The 19,962-nt window shown below is 35.6% G+C and overlaps 1 protein-coding gene across 1 annotated transcript; it reads left to right on the top strand.

Annotated features, from left to right (window-relative positions):
* The first annotated feature begins 3,736 nt into the window (after positions 1-3,736).
* LOC123532822 (uncharacterized) lies at positions 3,737-11,670 on the top strand. Its single transcript, XM_045314409.2, has 3 exons — positions 3,737-5,617; positions 5,986-6,108; positions 11,221-11,670. Exons 1-3 carry the CDS (start codon positions 5,375-5,377, stop codon positions 11,311-11,313), a joined length of 459 nt encoding a protein of 152 aa, XP_045170344.2. The 5' UTR covers positions 3,737-5,374; the 3' UTR covers positions 11,314-11,670.
* The last annotated feature ends 8,292 nt before the right edge of the window (positions 11,671-19,962 follow it).

The raw sequence follows: 19,962 nt of genomic DNA, 5'->3' as shown, positions 1-19,962 counted from the left end.
AAATGTAAGTCCACACAGAAATTCTAACCAGGTAGAGATTGGTCAAAATACACCTCAAAATTGGCTGTAACATGCATGTTGTACTACAGAAAAGTGGTCTCGATTTTTTCCTACATCTAGTAATGAAAAAGTTACAATATAAGTTATTTATAGTAACAACAAAGGGAAGTAATTCTAAAGAAGGGAACTGCGCAAGACACTTCATCTCATGATGGTGTATAATTGTGCTAAGTTACATCAAAATCCCTCTATGCATGAAGAAGATATGCATAGGACAAAGTTTTCATTCTTGTATCCTTTGACCTCTAAGTGTGACCTTGACCTTAGACATAGGGACCTGGTTCTTGTGCATGACACTCCATCTCATGATGGTGAACAATTGTGCCAACTTTCATCAAAATCCCTCCATGCATGTAGAAGATATGCTAACCCTAACCTAACCCTAACCCTATTTTTAGTAACAATGACCTTTACCTTGATCCCAGAAAAACCCCCAAAAACAATCCCAAGCTACAACTTTATATAAGTTTTCTATACACCAAGTTTCATCATGATAGCTCATTCCTAAGTTAAGTTATTGACCGGAAACCCTTTTTCTATTTTAAGTAACAGTGACCTTGACCTTGACCCCAGAAACCCCAAAATCAATCCCGATCAAAAACGATCAATTCAATGATGGAATTAATTAATTGTGATTAAAGTTGTTATAAGAGAATGTATTAAATTTCATCATAATTAAATATATAGGACTTTAATGCGAAAATAATATACAACAAATTATGAATTATATATAAGATCTCATTTTAATTATACTTGAAAAAATAATTAAATTAAATATTATCCTCTACTTTTAAAACAGCCCGCCCGCTTAGCTCAGTAGGTAAGAGCATTGCTCTACGGATCGGGGGGTTCCTTGGGCGGGGCGTATGTTCTTCGTGACTATTTGATAAACGACATTGTGTCCTCCACCTCTGTAATCCATGTGGGGAAGTTGGCAGACAAAATTTAAATACGTTGAAAACAACAATGGCTGATCGGCCGTGATAGGATTTTGTGTAAAGACGGCGGATAAATGCAGAAATTTACAACTATTTTGCTTTTCGATGCCATTTCTACAAACAATGCATTAATGTTATAAAATTAAGCCTGTTGTTAAGGTAGACCACCCCTAATGGGCACTTTTCCAAACATAGATAAACTTATTATTTTCTTAAAGTACATCTTCTATCTTATCTATTTACAAATTTTGAAGGAATTTCACCGTCCAGAAAAAAAGTTATTTCGAGTAACTTTGCCACACCCCCGTTTAAGAAAATGCAGATTTTGTTCACCCCACCTACCAAAGGTGAACTGAAAATAATTTATATTGAATATGCATATATATTTTCATAGTTGGTATCAAAATGTTCTGTAGAATTATAATAAGAGTCATAAATATACAATCTGTTCACTGAGAATTCTCAATTAATGGTTTTCATTATTAGATCATACATGAAATTGCCACAATTTTCCTCAAGCCGCTCTTCAACAGACATGAAACACGAACATTTTGCACAGAAATAATGATGGGGCATCAGTTTTGGATGTTTAAAAATTATCAGTAATCTATTCTCAACATTTATCCAAAAATGAGGATGTTTCACCGTCTAGATATTTAGTTTAGACAGAACAATTTCAATATAAGTAGTTGATAAAAACCCATAAAACAGCCATGTTTTTTCAACAAAATTCACTAAAACTTTGGTAATAATTTCTAAAACATTTCAAAAAGTCCTCTATGGTCTATAAGGTATCATCAATAAGTAATAAAAAACAAAAAGAGAGAAAAAAAACTTCTGCCCAGAGTGGGGTTTGAACCAGCGACCTCTAGTTTATGACGCGGATGCTTAACCACGGGGCTAAGGCCCAATAAAGTCCAAGGATTCCAAATGGCTTCAAAACAGGAAGTTGGCATTAGAGATGGTCTACCTTAAATAAAAGGAAGGGCAGTTTACCATAAATTGCGATACGAATGTGCTAGACATGTTATTGCTTTGTTTCTTAAAATAGATTAGCGTGGCTCTTTGTACGGTCCCGTACGTTTCACAATCAATTTGTCTACATCTGCACAATAGTTCCTAGCTATAAGTTCAGCTCAAAGATGTTTATATAATATGCTATATGCTGTTACGGATCTCTGAGCTAAAATGAATCCCATACTGACACCTAACCAGAAATCGTTCCAGTAGTATGTCATGCTATAATTTTATCAAATGCAATGGACTCATCTTTTACTATACAATATTTCTGATCAATTTTCCTTTTGATCTGGCATAAATAATCCATGCAACATAATTTGAACACAAGTTTCAAATTGGTACCCCTGTCTGCAATATTTTGTCCGTCATTGCAGCTGTAACCTGATCAGGGTAGTCTTCATTTTGAAACACCAATAGGCTGTATAGAGAATCGTTATTTATTGACTGTATGTTGTTTCATAGATTTTATGTGATTATAAGTAGTATAGTGTGAGTAAATAGCTCCATTAAATCAGGTCAAGGTCCCATGTCTATGAACTGGTGCAAACCATTCACCTTGACCTACCTAGTTTATATAAGGTTCACGTGACTGACCTTGATACTAAATATAGAACATACATGACATCATGAGGTCCTGGTTTTGGGTTTCCAGTGACCCTGGTATGCAAATGAGGGCTGATGCAGCATGTTTTTTGTTAAGTCATGACCTACATAAACAAAAGTACATCAGAAATACCCTTGGAAAAGTTATATTGTATATTTTTAGTCAAGTATTACGCATGAGCAATCGATTAATTCATTATAGTTTTCAATCATGACGCAGAGGCAGGTGGATCTAGCCAAATATTCGTTTTATTCCGGCGATGAAAAGGACATAGAACGTTTTAAGGACCAATTTATTTATCATCTGGATGAAAACTTTTCAATAATCGTAAAATGTCACAACAGTTCTGTATACGTTCTGCTTAAAAGTGAAAGTGAAAGAAACAGGACATATACAAAAAAAAAAAACCTAGTAAAAATGGAAGTGTCTTTGTTAGAATCCTACTTTAACTTTTTCTATGCGAAAGCAATTATGGACAAAATGTTTGAGACATTTAGAAAGAAATGCGACAGATGTATGAACCACAGTTTATCGCAGAACCATCAGGCGTGTTTATCTGTTACAACGGAGGAACTGTTACATCTATAGTTTGAGGATATGTTGCAGGAAGTGAATGAAAACGATGTCCTTACGAAATGGGAGGACTCCGTTGCTTTGTTGGAAGATAAGGAACTCGTCAACATGTACAGACTGAAAATTTATTGTCGGTATTGGCGTGAGACGGACATGAAATGTGCTAACTGGAAAAACAAAATGAAAGGAATGATTATACATCTTCTTCATTTAGACAAACGATTATAAAGAAAAAACACTACGCTTTTGTGTGTGTGTGTGTTTTCTTGAATACAAGCTAGTGCATATTCAGTATATATATTACTTATGACTTGTCATACGCTTCTTATTTACGCTTTTATCTCGATCACGTGACAACCTCGACCTTTCAAATAGGCAGTTGTCTCTTGCGTTTTTCTGTATTTGTCTTCCCTTTCTTTCCACCATGTCTTGTCCTTGACCCCTCGGGTCACGTGGCACACGTGAGCGTGCCAATAGCAGCCGTGGAATTGATAAACGGTCGACTGTTGTCCCGGTTGACTCGGCGGGGTGTATCCATCCACGGGGTATTTTCCGATCCTCACTTCGCTACCGAAGTTTAATTTATGGCGGACTTCAATGTAGAGGGTGTGTATCAGCCAATCCATCCAATAATATGCCAACATGTACTTGTCTCGAACCTCGGGACGAAATTCGTTTACAGCTCTTACACGAGAAAAGGCCATCGGGGAGTAATATTGCAACATCCTGGTCAATAACACCGAAACATGCCTCTTCCCGATCTCAACAATTTCGCTGCCGACGATGCAACGAAATATTTAACACTCGGCGAGCTTTGTACAAGCATTGTCTGCGCCTGCACAAAACAAATGTTCAACAACCAGCATCGGAAAAGACAAAATCCTGTCCACAACAAGTTCGCTGTCGTCGATGCAATCAACAGTTTCGCAGTCGACGAGAGTTATACTTACACAATATGCGACACCATTTCCAGCAGGTAGGGGGAGCTTTACAACGCCCACCTTGGGATGACAATAATGCTCCCTGGATTAGAGATGCCGACCACGACGGGCTGCGTCAGGTCTACGAGGCAAACGCACCCTTGATTTTGGAACCGCATCAACGGGGACCTATTTGTCCGTTTACAACTTCCCTTTAGACAATGACGTCAGTGTAGACCAACTGATGCGCTACGCCGACGATATATACCGTCAGGAACAACACTCTTTTCGTTTAAATCTGGTATTTGGGAGTATTCTCCAGAACAGAGAGACTGGGGAGTATCGTTATTTCGTGCCCTACAACAACAACGGCATTTTCGAGCGTCCATTATACGTCTCTAGACGAGGTGACCTAGATCGCCTACGCCAGCGTCTATGCCAGAGAGACATTTTAATGGACCTCTTACGCCATCGTCCAGATACGAAATGGATTCCAGTTCTGGTGACCAACGTACATTTTACCGCAAGTTGCAATACCCAATACCAGTTTTAAGTCTGGTTTGTCAAATTGTTATTAATCTTTGGCTGGACCTTTCAGAGAAAATGAGAGCTTATACTGTCACTGTTGGCGTCGGCGTTTGCGTTGGTTAAATTTTTTTTTTAAGTCAGATAACTTTATACTATCGAAGCTTTTTAATGAAACTTGAAATAGTTATTCACTATCAAAGTCTACATCAGGAGAAACAATCCCCATAACTCTGATTAGACTAATAATTATCACAACTATTATTATGTGTTTCATTGAGTAATGCCTCATTTACTGGCAAAGCTTTAAATCTGAGTCAAGCTCTGGAAAAGTCGAGTGTGCTGTCTTATGGACAGCTCTTGTTAGCATCTTGTAGGCAGTTTGTCATTCTTGTTAATTATCCTGTCTACGTCTACATGTGCACTTAATAAAATAATGAAGGTTTGGTACTTATTCAATCCCAAAAATGGTTTTTGTACACTTTTCTACCATTCAGATTTAAATGCAGTTTTTCATTAAAAAATGTTAATGTAAAGAAGAAAAACAGAACAAGCAGCAGTATTCAGTATTTTAAAGATATATTAGAATTGTAATGAACAAAAACTTGCATCAGTCAAACTCTTGAAAATATTAAAATGCCGTCCAAAAGACTAAAGATGGGATGCAAAACCTGATGAAGTTATTCACACTTTGACTAAAAAGTCATATTTTGACTTAAAAGTAAATTTACCTGATGTTTTGTTGTCTTTTCATGATGTACAGCAAACTACATCATAAGATTTTTATTGGGTATCAGCCATGGATAATTGATGTTAAGATTGTTATTTTTAGCATGGACTTAGTTGAGGTATTGGGAAAGAATGGAAAACGGGTACCTGTGCTGCTAACAAGAACAATGGTTGCTGCATTTGATGCTATTGTAACTTACAGAATGGATGCAGGAGTGGCCAGCTGCAATCCATATGTATTTGCAGAGGTAAAACAAATGAATTACTGTATAAGTGGATATTTTTGCGCGACAAACATTTTGCAAATGCCCAAAAGAGGACATTTTGCTTGTGGAAATGTTGGTGAATGTATGATTTTTCGAAATGCAAGTGATGAAAAAAAAAAGAAAATAATAATTGATCACTGACGGATTAAAAAATGAACAAAATCAGCCAGTATTCAAGTTTGAGGTCATTATCATATTTCTTGCTTTAAATTGCAACTGAATGAAGCTAAAGATGGTGTATTCTGTGTAGATTTGGTACTTGTGTTTACTTATTTGTATTTACAAATAGTTGTCTTTCTTCTGTATTCCTGTATATATATGTAAATGATGGTAACCGTCATATTTTTAAGGGAGATTTCAACCACATGAGAGGTAGTGCCTGTATAAGGAAGACAGTTTATGCTGCACAGCTTCAGCATCCAGAAAGAGTAACATCCACTAAACTTAGAAAGTATTTAGCTACTGTTTCCCAGGTATTTTTATATACATTGAAAACCCTCTAAACCCAATCTCCACTAAACTGAAATCCTCAGTAAACTGGACATTTTTCAGAGTCCCCGTTTATTCCCTTCTATTTTCATTATATGGAAATCCTCAGTAAACCGGAAACTTTGTATTCCGGATACTGGACACTAAAATGGAAAAAAATTGTCACCTATCTGATAATCAACATAATTTCACCTCACTTAACCAGACATATATTTTTCAGAATATGTCAAACCCTGCTGTGTATACTGGAAATGCACCCCTGTGTATTAGAAATGCACAATGCAGGTGTCATATCTGGTGCTATTTGTTGGCAATAGTTATGAATAGTGCTTTGTGATAAGTTTTAATCTGTTTAATTTAAAGAGTTTAATATTGGTTGTTGGTAATATGAAAATCAATTTACTTTTGTGAAATAACTCAGATAGTATATTTGTTAGTTTCTCAAGCAAATGAATTGAAATGATATTCTTAAGAATTGCAAAACTGTTTTTATTTAAGACTGAAAAATCAGCTTGTTAATAAATTGCATAGAATGTTTAAAGGAATCACTTATGAATATCCTTCTCTCAGTGTTAAAATGTCCTAGAATGGAACTGTCCTTTATGGACAAGATGAATCTCATTAAGGATTCTGAAATGAAGCCTAAGCTCTATTACAAATATCTGAAAAAATCTAAATTTTGCAATTTCAAAGGTAAAACTTATTGAATTATTACGTTATTTAATTATATTCATAATTTATGTGTAATTTACCTTCAGACCTGGGGTCAATTACTTTAAAATGTAATTAATTAAATTACTATTACATTGAGAAATGTCCAATTAAATTACAATTACCATTACATGAAATTTAGCGATGTAAATAATTAAATTACAATTACATTGGAAATTGTAATTAATTACATTCAATTACAATACCAAATGTGGCGCTTCTTACACGAACACTGTAGCAAAGTTCTTTACTTTGTACTACACAAACATGATAATCCACATGTAAACTGATTTCAGTTATTTCAAAATTGAATTTAAGCTCAAAGTAAAAATCTGTGTTTGCGGGACTCTGTCTTCAATATTATTGCAAAAGGAGCTACAAGTCAGCCCTAATTAATAGTTACCCGTGCAGAAATAAATCCTGGAGGCCAGGATATCCCAGGTAAATCCTGAGATATCCTGGGATATCCTACTTGATATTTTAAGAGCTCAGCTTAAGACAGGAAAAGCCAGGACCTAAATAAATGAAGACAGGATAAAGCAGGACAAGCCAGGACTTTTTAAAATAAGATTCAATAAGCTGTTACAAATGTAATCATTATGTACTTCCAGCAGGAAATCCCAGGATATCCTGAGAAATCCTGCATCAAGATAGGAACCAATGAAAATGCAGGCTTGCTTCTGAAGCTGTTTTACCTGTGCCAAAAAAATAATCCCCTATTTTTCTACTTGTTTTTCTGTGATGTTTGCAAATTCTGTGAGCTAAAAAATGGTCAAGTTCACTTTTGTACTGTATATATTTAAATCAATAACATTCTAGATATTCCCTTCAATAACTAACTGTACTGGAGAAATTGCTCATGAATACCAAAAATTTGAATGTAAACAGGAAGTGCTTTGTTCATGTTGTTGGTGGCACATAGAATGGAGCTAAATATTTTTAACTGGAAACTAAAAATGCTTTAAGAAGGACATCAGGTAAGAACTTTAAACTTTCTCATTTAAAATGTAATTTAAACCTATAATATGTCACAGGACTAGAAAAAATTATAGACTAAAACATGAACTTTATTCATCTCAGTGGCTTAAACTTTTACCTGGTCACAGGTAATTTTTGTTCAGGTATCTGTGAATGATAGATAATTATGCTTCTGTAGCAAGAGTTTATCTAATACTTGTATAAACTTAAGGTAATTAGTGCATAAATAAATTTGAACCACTGACTTAATTACATGGGTGCCTAAATATAATGAGGGACAGGCTGAAGGCAAAGGCTAATTACATTCAACAGTTGATGAAATGAATTGGAGTATAAAAAAAGATATTGAATTATGCCAAATTGTGAAAGAAAAACAATACAACCTGTCAACGATGATCATATTTTAGTGTCAAAATAACATTCAACATTTAACATTTTTTTTTTTTAATTTTGTTTACTGTTGTCAGTCTTTGTGAGATACCTATTATATAAATTGCCCCCCCCCTCCCCCCCCCAAAAGTACTGAAAGCTTGAAACTTGTATTTGTCTTTAGAATCACATTTCAGTGTAATAATAATGTTAAACCTACAAAAATTAAATTCTTTCCAAATGAGATACAAGTATCGATCATTTCTAATAAGGTAAAGTCCTGCACCCAGGATAACCTTGGATGGCCCTGGGACTCCTACTTGCCAAGAAATCCCAGGATATCCTGGCCCAGGACACTTTCTACCATCCTGGGATATCCTGGTCCTGGGAATTTACACTCCAGGAAATCCCAGGATATCCTAGCCCTAGGAACTTTCTACCATCCTGGGATATCCTGGTCCTGGGACTCTACCTTCCAGGAAATCCCAGGATATCCTGACCTTAGGACACTTCTTTCCATCTTGGCTTCCCAGGATATCCTTTTACATCCTGGCATTTCCTGCTTATACAGGAATGGCCAGGAATGTGCAGGAATAAATCCTGTTCCAATTACCGGTGTGAAAAATCTTGAGATATCCCAGGATATCCCAGGAAAATGGCAGGAAATTCTCCTGAGATAACCTGAGATATCCCAGGATAATTCCAGGATTTCCTGGCCTGTTTTCGCACGAGTAATACATCGTCCAGCAGAATTCGGTTAGAGAAGATGCATGTAAAGTCAGGTATTTCTCTGAGGTCGGAATTTCTCTGAAGTTTATAGGATCATGGTTCTGCAATATATTTCAAATTTAACTAGTCTAGTTCAGTATTTAATCATTTACATTTTAAACATATATTTTAAGTTTTTATCCTTGACACTACAAGTTATCCAAAGGACCACATTGAAAATAAGTTGTAAAACATTCATGAGTCATCCTAGAATAACTATGTCACTGACACTGTAGAATACTCATAATGTCTACAATAATAATTAAATTTTTTATCTTGTTAGAACTGTGAAATGCTATGTTGTTTATATCATTTAATACAACAAATTTTATCACAGATAAAAATGATTAAACTAAATGCTAAGCATTTCAATTTTTGCTCCGATAAAAATCTAAATAATAATTATGCAAATAACAATTTCAAATCCTAATTTGATCATTTTCTCCAAAAACATAGTGACAAACATCATCAAAGATTACCAGTTGGTTCTAATGAAACAAATATCAGAACAAAGGAGCTATGTCCAAGGGGTTAACACCTACCATAATATTCTATTGTTGTTTTTCACAGCTATGAAATGCATATTAGCAATTGTTGAAGTGAAGTGTCACTGGTAATAAACATAAAATAATAATCCAGTTTGTTGAACAAATTATATATACTATTTGTTCAACAAACTGGATTAGCATGTGCCATGTAATTGGAAAGTAATTGAAATGTAATTGTCAATTACACCATAGAACTGTTCTGTAATTAATTAAATTACAATTACATGTAATTGATAAATGACCCAATTACAAATTACATTCAATTACTTGGGAAATGTAATTTAATTGCAATTAATTACAATTACATTTTTAATTACCCCAGGTCTGTTTACCTTACAAGTCAGTTAATATACTCCAGACCTAAAATCCTCAGTAAACCGGAATCCTCACTAAACCGGACATTTTGCCTAGTACCGACCTTGTCCGGTTTAGTGAGTTTTTACTGTACTTATGAGGGTTGTTGTATTAACCTGGACAATGAAAGGATTCGTAATTTTTTTCAGTAGTTATAATATATGTGAAAAAGGTTATTTAAACTCCAGTTTAAGGTAGTTCTGCACGTTTGGATCAATTTTTTTCTACAATGTAGAATTTGATTACACCCTAATACTGGATTCACTTTGTCCGTCCTTCCTTCCATCCGTCCGTCCGTCCGTCTGTCTTGCACATATTTTGTGACCTGAACTCCTCATATCTTCCATAACATTTTCGCGAACAGAATTTTTTCTACAATGTAGATTTTGATAAAACTTCTCACAATTGTAAATAAACACAAGGCCTGTAATTTGGTGAAATAAAATGTATAGGTCCATGTGCTTGTTTTCGAGATATTTGACTATGATTAAAGGGAATCGGGCATTTCACGTTAATTTTAAGACATTATTTTCATTTATTAAACGTGGCTTATGTTTGATATAATATTTTGACTTTAGAAATATAGCAACACTGTCACTTTAATAAATTTACTCACAGGTTAAGATTAATTCATAAACTGATTTTCATTTCAGTACGCCTAATCCAGGTTTTATTCTACATTTTCCAGATAAATGACATTACGCCATCTCTTCCGGTTTTTCAAACATGCAGAGCTACTCATGCAGAGCTACCTTAAGAGTCATTGCATAGATACCGGTAATATTAAAGTCTGTCCCACCGAACAAAACTAGTTGATTCTTCAGCAATTTATCTAAGAAAGGGGAGAGCAATATTGTCTCCATTCTTTGACAGTTGGGTTTAATGTCACACCGACACAATTTTAAGTCATATGGCGACTTTCCAGCTTTAATGATGGAGGAAGACCCCAGGTGCCCCTCCGTGCATAATTTCATCACGAGCGTGCACCTGGGTAGAACCATTGACCTTCCGTAAGCCAGCTGGATGGCTTCCTCACGTGAAGAATTCTACGCCCCAAATGAGGTTTCGAACCCACATTGATGAGAGGCAAATGGTTTGAAGTCAATGACTCTAACCACTCGGCCACGGAGGTCCCTTACTTTTCATATATTTTCCATACTTAACTTTAAGTAATTAATTTTAGTAATAATGGGAGTAATAAGTGACGTATTTTAATCACGTGACGTCTGAACTTAGTAGCACATATATTTTGTATAAGTAACACGTATTATTTATGGGAGTCTACGAAGGTATGGTGTACGCAAAGGAGCAGTTTTATGCCCTGACTTTTGTTTTGCTATGGTGCTTACCATATGTTATATATTTTAGCTTCTTCCACCAGACGACTTGTACCTGGTGATGATGTCACAACCCGGAAGTACAATACCCAAGGTTCACTTGTCTTCACTCGCCTGGATGTGATTTTCCAAGCGCAGAGCTTTCGTCCCATGGTTGTGCCGTAAACCGCAAAGACGATAATTTTTATAATTCACTGAAGTCACCTCAGAGATCCAATCACCTACCATCATTATATATAAGGGAGCCAAAATGGAGTCAACGTATTCACGGTTCAAAGGGACTTTACTTGAAGATATGTTGTATTTTTGTGCTACTTAAAGTTAAAACTTAACGGAAACATCTGTGTCATAAAACAGTCAGTGTTACAACTTTATAGGTGATAAAAGAGTTACTGAGCTCAGGTTTTTTCTTTCTTTCTGATAACAAGATTATTCTTTGTAAATAATCATTTGCTATAAAATAATTTTGTAAATATTGTAATGGGTGTTGATTTGTTCTGGTAGTTATTGTCCCCGGTACATCCATCCTGTCACAGTAAAGGCAGGGAGAGTGTGTCTAGAGCTGGACCAGTGCTACACTGGAAAATCGTGCTTGACAAGAAATTATGAACAAGCCCTGTACCGAGTCATAGATGAACATCGTATGCTTATCCCAATAGACACAAAGATTTTACTTTGCAACAGTTCTCTATGCTATGACCATAAAATAGATCAAGGATAAATTAAACATACGATCGAAATCGAATGTGTTCTTTCTATTAAAAAAGAAACCTTCGTTTGTAAATAATGACGCGGTTTTTGTCTAACTCACGTTCAGTTTATTTTGATGTTGTTTTCAGTGTGTTCTTGTATTATTGTCATTTGTAATACTATTTCATGTCAATTGTGATATAGTTTTCAGTTTATTGCGTTTTATGTATACAAATATTGTTTTCAAATGTATTCATGAACGAAAATATGACATATGCGTGTATAATAGTCAATTATAATACGCATAAAGTATAAATATTTCACTCCATTCAAGAATACGTATTTTAATTGGATGTTTCAATTATTGCTTGTTTTTGTTTTATTTAGACATCTTTAGGGGGAAAACAATTACAGTGCATTAGAACTGTTTTAGCATAAAAACGAATAAAGATTATCTTCAAAACGTTTAAACGTTTACTGATATAATTATAACGATCAAATGAAATTTTAAGACAAATATTTAATCCCATTTAAATATTAACAGTTTGTTTAGCCTGTGTTTTCAAAAGTATTATAATGGGTATCAAATGGTTTCTGTTTTCTTTCTTATTTTCATATTCTGAAAAATGAAGACTAGTATATAGTTTCATTTTATAATGCATTAGAAATTGTTTTGTATATAATGTAATTATCAATGACAAACTGTTGTTAAAGGCAATATTTATTAGACTTTTATTTGTAATCAGGGCACTTGACGATTAAAGAGTTGATTACTAATGGACTGGCCAGCATTCACTGATGAAGTAACAGTGTGAACGACAGCAACACTGACTGACTTAACTCTGTGCATATTAAATAAAATAACACTAGCTTGTGAAGTCAGAAGCACGCTGAGACTGCCACAAACATGTACTCGCTTTTATAGTACAGTTAATTCATGTGCTTTTCGGGAGAGGAAATCACTTTCGGATAGTAAGTGTACGACCACATACAATACAGGTTAATGGACCACGTACAATACAGGACTAGACTGATGCTTATGAAAAGCGTGTATCAGTCTCTTGTAGACTTCCGCTTACTAAATGAAAGGAATTATAAAATAATCAAGCTTGACATCTCATTTGAAAACAAGAGCTGTCACTAATGGTGACAAATGCCCCCGCAGCACCTTGACCTTTGACCTGGTGACCCCAAAGTCAGTAGGGTGGTGTACTCAATAAGTACTATCAGCATGTGAAGTTTGAAGGTCCTTGGTGAAGTGGTTCGCTAGTAAAGTGTCTTCATGCAAAAAGTTAACGTTAGCCCCTGTGACCTTGACCTTTGACCTGGTGACCCCAAAGTCAATAGGGTTGGTGTACTCAATAAGTACTATCAGCAAGTAAAGTTTGAAGGTCCTAGGTGCAGTGGTTCGCGAGTAAAGTGCCTTCATGCAAAAAGTTCACGTTGGCCCCTGTGACCTTGACCTTTGACCTGGTGACCCCAAAGTCAGTAGGGGTGGTGTACTCAATAAGTACTATCAGCATGTGAAGTTTGAAGGTCCTGGGTGCAGTGATTTGCAAGTAAAGTGCCTTCATGCAAAAAGTTAACGTTGGCCCCTGTGACCTTGACCTTTGACATGGTGACCCCAAAGTCAGCATGTGAAGTTTGAAGGTCCTGGGTGCAGTGGTTCGTGAGTAAAATGCCTTCATGCAAAAAGTTTACGTTGGCCCCTGTGACCTTGACCTTTGACCTGGTGACCCCAAAGTCAGTAGGGGTGGTGTACCCAATAAGTACTATCAGTATGTGAAGTTTGAAGGTTATGGGTGCAGTGGTTCGCGAGTAAAGTGCCTTCATGCAAAAAGTTAACGTAACGAACTAACGAACGAATGAACGAACTAACGGACGGACAGTTGAAAACTAATATGCCTCCCTTTGGGGGCATAAAAAACAGCCTCTATCGCATTCTATCCCATACACATGTTTTTTTTCTTTGATTTGACTGAGTGACCTGGTTTTTGACCCTAGATGACCCATTTTGAAACCTAGCAGCAATTTCATCAAGGATAATCACTCTGATAACATTTCATGAAGATCAGTTGAAAAACACGGACTCTATCACATACACAAGCTAAATGTTGACAGATAACAGACGAGACAGACAACGGACATCAAAAGATCACAATAACTAACCTAAAATCGATCAGAATTTTTGTTCAACATTGATTCCCTGTGTCACTGTTCACTTAGTAAAAGGGCGGGGAATAATATCGCTGAATTCATTCATAATATAAGTTAAAATGTTAATCTTTTACATCAATAAAATAGTTTTCAAATCTCTGGGAAGCACATTTATCTGATTAACAGAAATATCAAAACAAATTGACTACGAAGATTCTTGGAAAAAAGAACAAGTGCCGTTCGAGAATATATGCTGTTTTAATTAGTTAAATTCTCTTAAATACTAAGTTACATCTGCAGACAATATGGCCACTATGCCAAATTCTGCTAAATATTCCAAGGTGGCAATGATAACAGCCAGAATACAGAAAGACCTTATAAACAACATCTACGTGATGCAAGACTTATCATTCAAAGAAAATTATGAATGAAAACTATCAGTGATATCAAATGACAAAAACTAAAGAGAAAATTTATCTATGTCAATTAATGCCATTCAGCAGCCTAAGCAATAAGGACCTTAGCAAAAGGAGTCCACACAACACTGCTATAGACGCTTATGACTCCAACCCAGACTAAATTAATGCTCTCAAACAAAGCTTAGCTATACATGTCCTTGTTGCAACAGGAAGTTCTGGCGGAAAGATAACGCTAGCCGACATATCACTAAGAAGCATAACATGAAAACTTTGGATCAATTTGAGATCAAAGAAGAACCAAATAGCATGTACATTAATCAGAAGGCAGTGCTGCCTTAAAGACCTTTAGAACCACCGGGCGAGATTGGAAAAAAGCGCCGCCAAGCACCAACAACCGGAGAGGCACTCACCACCTCAGCAGCTGATTGCCGAGATGAAGTGGAACATTCGACAATCATGAGAATACTCTGGGCAAAAAGTACAAAACAAAATAAGCATTGTGCAATATACACAGAATAATATGATACAACAAAGTTTTTCGTTGCTGAAGATATTATAATAAAGTTTAATTATTTATTAATATTAAAGATGGCACGTTGTATTAAATTATTTTTAAAAATTATATGATTTTCAAGTTTACAAAATAGGGTTAAAATTTTGTTGTAAATTTTAAAGTTTTATGGTTTCAAAGAGTAACTATATCCATGGCAGCCACCAATACACAGACAGTTTGTGTGGTACCATACCAGTTAGAACTACAAACCATTGTGAAGTCAGAATTTAGACAATGAGGTAAAGAATATCAATGGCTTATGTAATTAAACACCTAGCCAGCAGCCACAAAACATACTTATAATATCTGACTTCTGGTTTATTTTTAGCAAATTTATGAAGATTTCCCTATGTACAATCAAGTAACCCCTGGGGCTGGGTCAGTATGACCCATGGGAGGGTCAAGATTTGAAAAAAAAATTGTACAATCATTATTAGAAAAAAATTTGTAGAGGTCAACTAGGCAATGATACATGTCAAATATCTAAGCCTTAGGCCTTCTGGTATATTTTAAGAAGACTTTTCTCTGTAAAATCAAGTGACCCCTGGGGCGGGGTCAATTTTGACCCCCAGAGTCATGATTTGGACAATTTTAGTAGAGGTCCACTAGGCAATGCTACATGTCAAATATCTAAGCCCTAGGACTTCTGGTTTATTTTTAGAAATTTTTTGAAGATTTTCCTATGTAAAATCAATTGACCCCTTGGGCGGCGTCATTTTTGACCCCGGGGTCATGATTTGAACAATTTTAGTAGAGGTCCACTAGGCAATGCTACATGTCAAATATCTAAGCTTTAGGGCTTCTGGTTTTTGCGAAGATTTTTAAAGATTTTCCTATGTAAAATCAAGTGACCCCGGGGTCATGATTTGAACAAATTTGCTAGAGGTCCAATAGGCAATGCTTAACACCAAATATCCAAGCTCTAGGGCTTCTGGTTTTTGAGAAGATTTTTAAAGTTTTTCCTTTCAGTTGCCATGGCAACCATAATTCTGCATGGAATTCAATTCTTTGAATAATTTTGAAGGACGGCCACCCAAGGATCATTCCTGTGAAGATTGGTGTAATTCTGTCCAGTGATTTTCAAGAAGATTTTTTAGAACATGTTGACAGACGCCAACGCATGACGGACATTGAGCGGTCACAATAGTTCACCATGAGCCTTTGGCTCAGGTGAGCTAAAAACGACTGAACAGTGCAGATCATGATCAGACTACACATACATGCAGACTGATTGTGGGCTACACTGGTTGCAAAGGCAGAATCAGTCATAATGGCTGAATCATGAAGCAAACAGTAGATGAAATGTACAAGTTGATAAGGAATCTTAGTTAGGGATAAGCCATCTCACTTGTTATTTCTGAATGTTAAACTTTACTGTTGAAAAAGATCCATTATATGAATGGTCTAAGTGTGGACAGATCAGAAACATATTTAAGTGGGCAGAAACAACTAGACATTTTTCAGCTTAATTTTGCATGAGCAAAGATATTACAATTTATAATATGCCTACCAATTTCTGACAAGAAATTTAATTAGTACAGAGATTGAGACACCATACTAATGCATGCATAGCATGTGAGAGATTGTGTAATAGCATGCCGGGAATTGTGTAAGTCCTCAAGGTCTCAACATGTAGGCATAGGAAAAAGAGATCAATGTAATTGCACCTTTACTAATCCTACCAGGTGTTCTGTATTACAAAAGTGCTTCTGTTGTGACATTTTGATACAAGCAAAACTGTATTATCTGCACTATAAAATACTTACTGGTATTTCATTTTATTATCGGCTTGTTAAAAGTTAATTTTTACCATAAGTAAGTTGACAAAATCATAGGAACCAGTGGTTCAGGGGTAAATCAAACACATATTAATAAATCCTAAACGATTTTGTTGTGCAAAAATGTATAATATTGTGTCTTAAACAGTTTTCGTTTTCTACTCTATTGTGTAATTGCAAGGGAAGTAAACTAATAAATATCTCTGCTTTAAAGTACTAGCCCAAGGCAAGACATTCTTTGCGGATCACAACTTTGAATTAAATATTAAAATTTCTGTTACTGATATTAGCAAAACTATCATACATTGCACATTTATGAAATCATTTTTGTTAATTTCAAGGACTTGGAAATCAATTTCTAGACTTTATTTAATGTATTTCTATCAACGAAAATGTTAGGGTCTATCTCTACAACATGGTCTTTTTTTTCAAACTTACACAGTTCAGCAGTACACTTTCAGAATGCCCTTCTAAAAATTTAAATCTTGGATTTAAACACGAAGATATACATGCAGCAATCAACTCAATTACATTTTTCTTCTGCAGACACTTTTAACTGCAGACAATTTTAACTATGTTTATAAATCATCTTTGAATAAAAACATTTACAAATCTTGACATATGATCCTTTCTCCATATTATTACTCCATAAATGCAGCATGAACTAATTCCAACACACATCACAACTAAATGCTATATTCTGTATGTCTTTTAAAATGAAAATCTTAGAAGGGCACATCTCCAGAATCATGTCAATACATTAAAACATGACAAATACTTTTATTTGTTACAAACTGTAAACTAGAGGTTGTTTTTCAAAACAAATTAATGTCTTCCACCACTCACCAGGTAGAAATTGTAAAATGCAAAAAGGGACATAATTCCAGGGAAAATCGATGAACCATAACATTCAAATAACAGGTGCAACTCCTGTGGTGTTTGGTAGAATGCCAACTAGTGTTATCAGAGAAGTAGCACAGGTCAAAAACAGATCAAGATTCATGACTCTGGTAAACAATTGACAAGATTATTGCAGTGGTAATACAGAAGTCCCCTAGCAGCAACCAGCTGAATACTTTGTTAGTGTTCATCCCTTGTTTTTATTGTTGTTTTGTTTTTTTTTTGGTTGGATTTAACGTCACACCGACACATGCTAGGTCATATGGCAACTTTCCAGCTTTAATGGTGAGTAAGACACAAGGCTACCCCTCCGTGCATTATTTCATCACGAGCGGGCACCTGGGTAGAACCACCGACCTTCCGTAAGCCAGCTGGATGGCTTCCTCACATGAAGAATTCAACTCCCGAGTGAGACTCGAACCTACATCGATGAGGGGCAAGTGATCAAAAGTCAGTGACCTTAACCACTCCGCCATGAAGGCCCGTTTATCCTTTGTACTTGTTCGCAACAGTGTTAGGAATCAAAATGCTTCAAGGCATTAAGGAACTAAGAAACAAAATTCATTGTTACTTAAATTTCAACAGTGACCTTGACCTACAAGCACAGTTCATGTATGTGACACATTGTCTCATCATGGGGAGCATCTGTGTGCTGTACTAAGACAACTCATCAATGCATATAAAGTTATGGAGAGGTAATAATTTGTACTTGATCTTCAATAGTGACCTTGACCTATGACCTACAAGCATAAGTCATGTACATGCAAAATTCACATGTTGCCCTCTATTCACATACCAAGTTTTAAGAGCCTAGCTTGAATACTTCTTTAGCAATTGCAGGATCCAGATTTATGAACATACAGACAGAGGGCATTCCTGTAGTCCTTTCAGTGTACAAAGTTTTAAAACAAGTGATGACAGCAACTTGCAAGTTTTCATTTTCAAAAAAAAGACAGACCAGCTAACAAAACTTTAGAAACTTTTACAAATCTTTCAGTTTTATAAAAACTCTTTTTATCACTCCAATTATGTATTCTTATAAATCACTGGTCATTCAATAAAAAATCATGTTAAATTGAAGAAATGTAATTAGACAGATTTCTGGGTTTCAATATTTTACAGATTTACGCTAAGAACATTAAATCTGACATTATCTAGAGTTGTGCCCCTTTAACATACTTTTCTACATCGGAGATTAAGTGTTAAACAGAACTTGACGAATCCTCTTGTTGCTTGTAAATACAAGTTTTACGGCACACCAACATATGGTGAGTAACATAGTAAAGTATGCCTGCTTCTTTAGTGAACAACCAGACAAGTGTAAACTGCAGCTGAACAAGTGAAAAATTCTAAGCAATTCATGATACAGGATTTCCTTTCAAAGCATTAGTCAAGCCCTGCTTAACTGACAAACTAACTTACTAAGTCCTAAACTGTGTATATGTAAGGCATATCTATCAAGACTTACCTAATGAAACTGTCTACTGAATTGAGCACACATGTCAATAACACCAGTAGAATTATATATTTCCTTACAAATTTTCTGTTCCATTTGTTTTTCTTTAGCCTGTACCATGAACTTCCATATGAATCCACATATTGCAGGTTTGTACAAAAGTTTGTTAAAAACATAACAGATAAAAGCTATTGTTATGCAATGGCACTTCTCTCATGTAGTTTCTTCATTTCCTGATGGTCTTTGATGCACATCAAAGAACACACACCAACATAAAAAGCTGGGAATATAGAACTCATACTGTCACCATAGATCTCATACTGTCACTGCAGATCTCATACTGTCACCACAGATCTCATACTGTCATTGCAGATCTAATACTGTTACCACAGATCTCATCCCATCACCACAGATCTCATAAAGTCATTACATATCTCATACTGTTAACTTACTGCTGATCTCATTATGTCAACAAAGATCTAATACTGTCACCACAAATTTCATACTGTCACCACAGATCTCATACTGTCACCACAGATCTCATACTGTCACTGCAGATCTCATACCCTCTCCGCAGATCTCATAATGTCACAGCAGATCTCATATTGTCATCGCAGCTTACATATCACCACATATCTCATACAGTCCTGGCAGATCTAAAACTGTCACCCCAGATCTCATATTGCTACTGCAGATCTCAAGTCACCGCAAATCTCATGTCACAGTAAATGTCATACTGTCACAGCAGATCTCATACTGTCACAGCAGATCTGATACTGTCACTGCAGATCTCATTCTGTCACTGCAGATCTCATACTGT

Source organism: Mercenaria mercenaria, chromosome 11 (assembly GCF_021730395.1).
Source record: "Mercenaria mercenaria strain notata chromosome 11, MADL_Memer_1, whole genome shotgun sequence".
NCBI classification, from domain to species: domain Eukaryota; kingdom Metazoa; phylum Mollusca; class Bivalvia; order Venerida; family Veneridae; genus Mercenaria; species Mercenaria mercenaria.
Note: the sequence above shows the minus strand (reverse complement) of the source record. Positions and strands in the feature narration are given on the sequence as shown.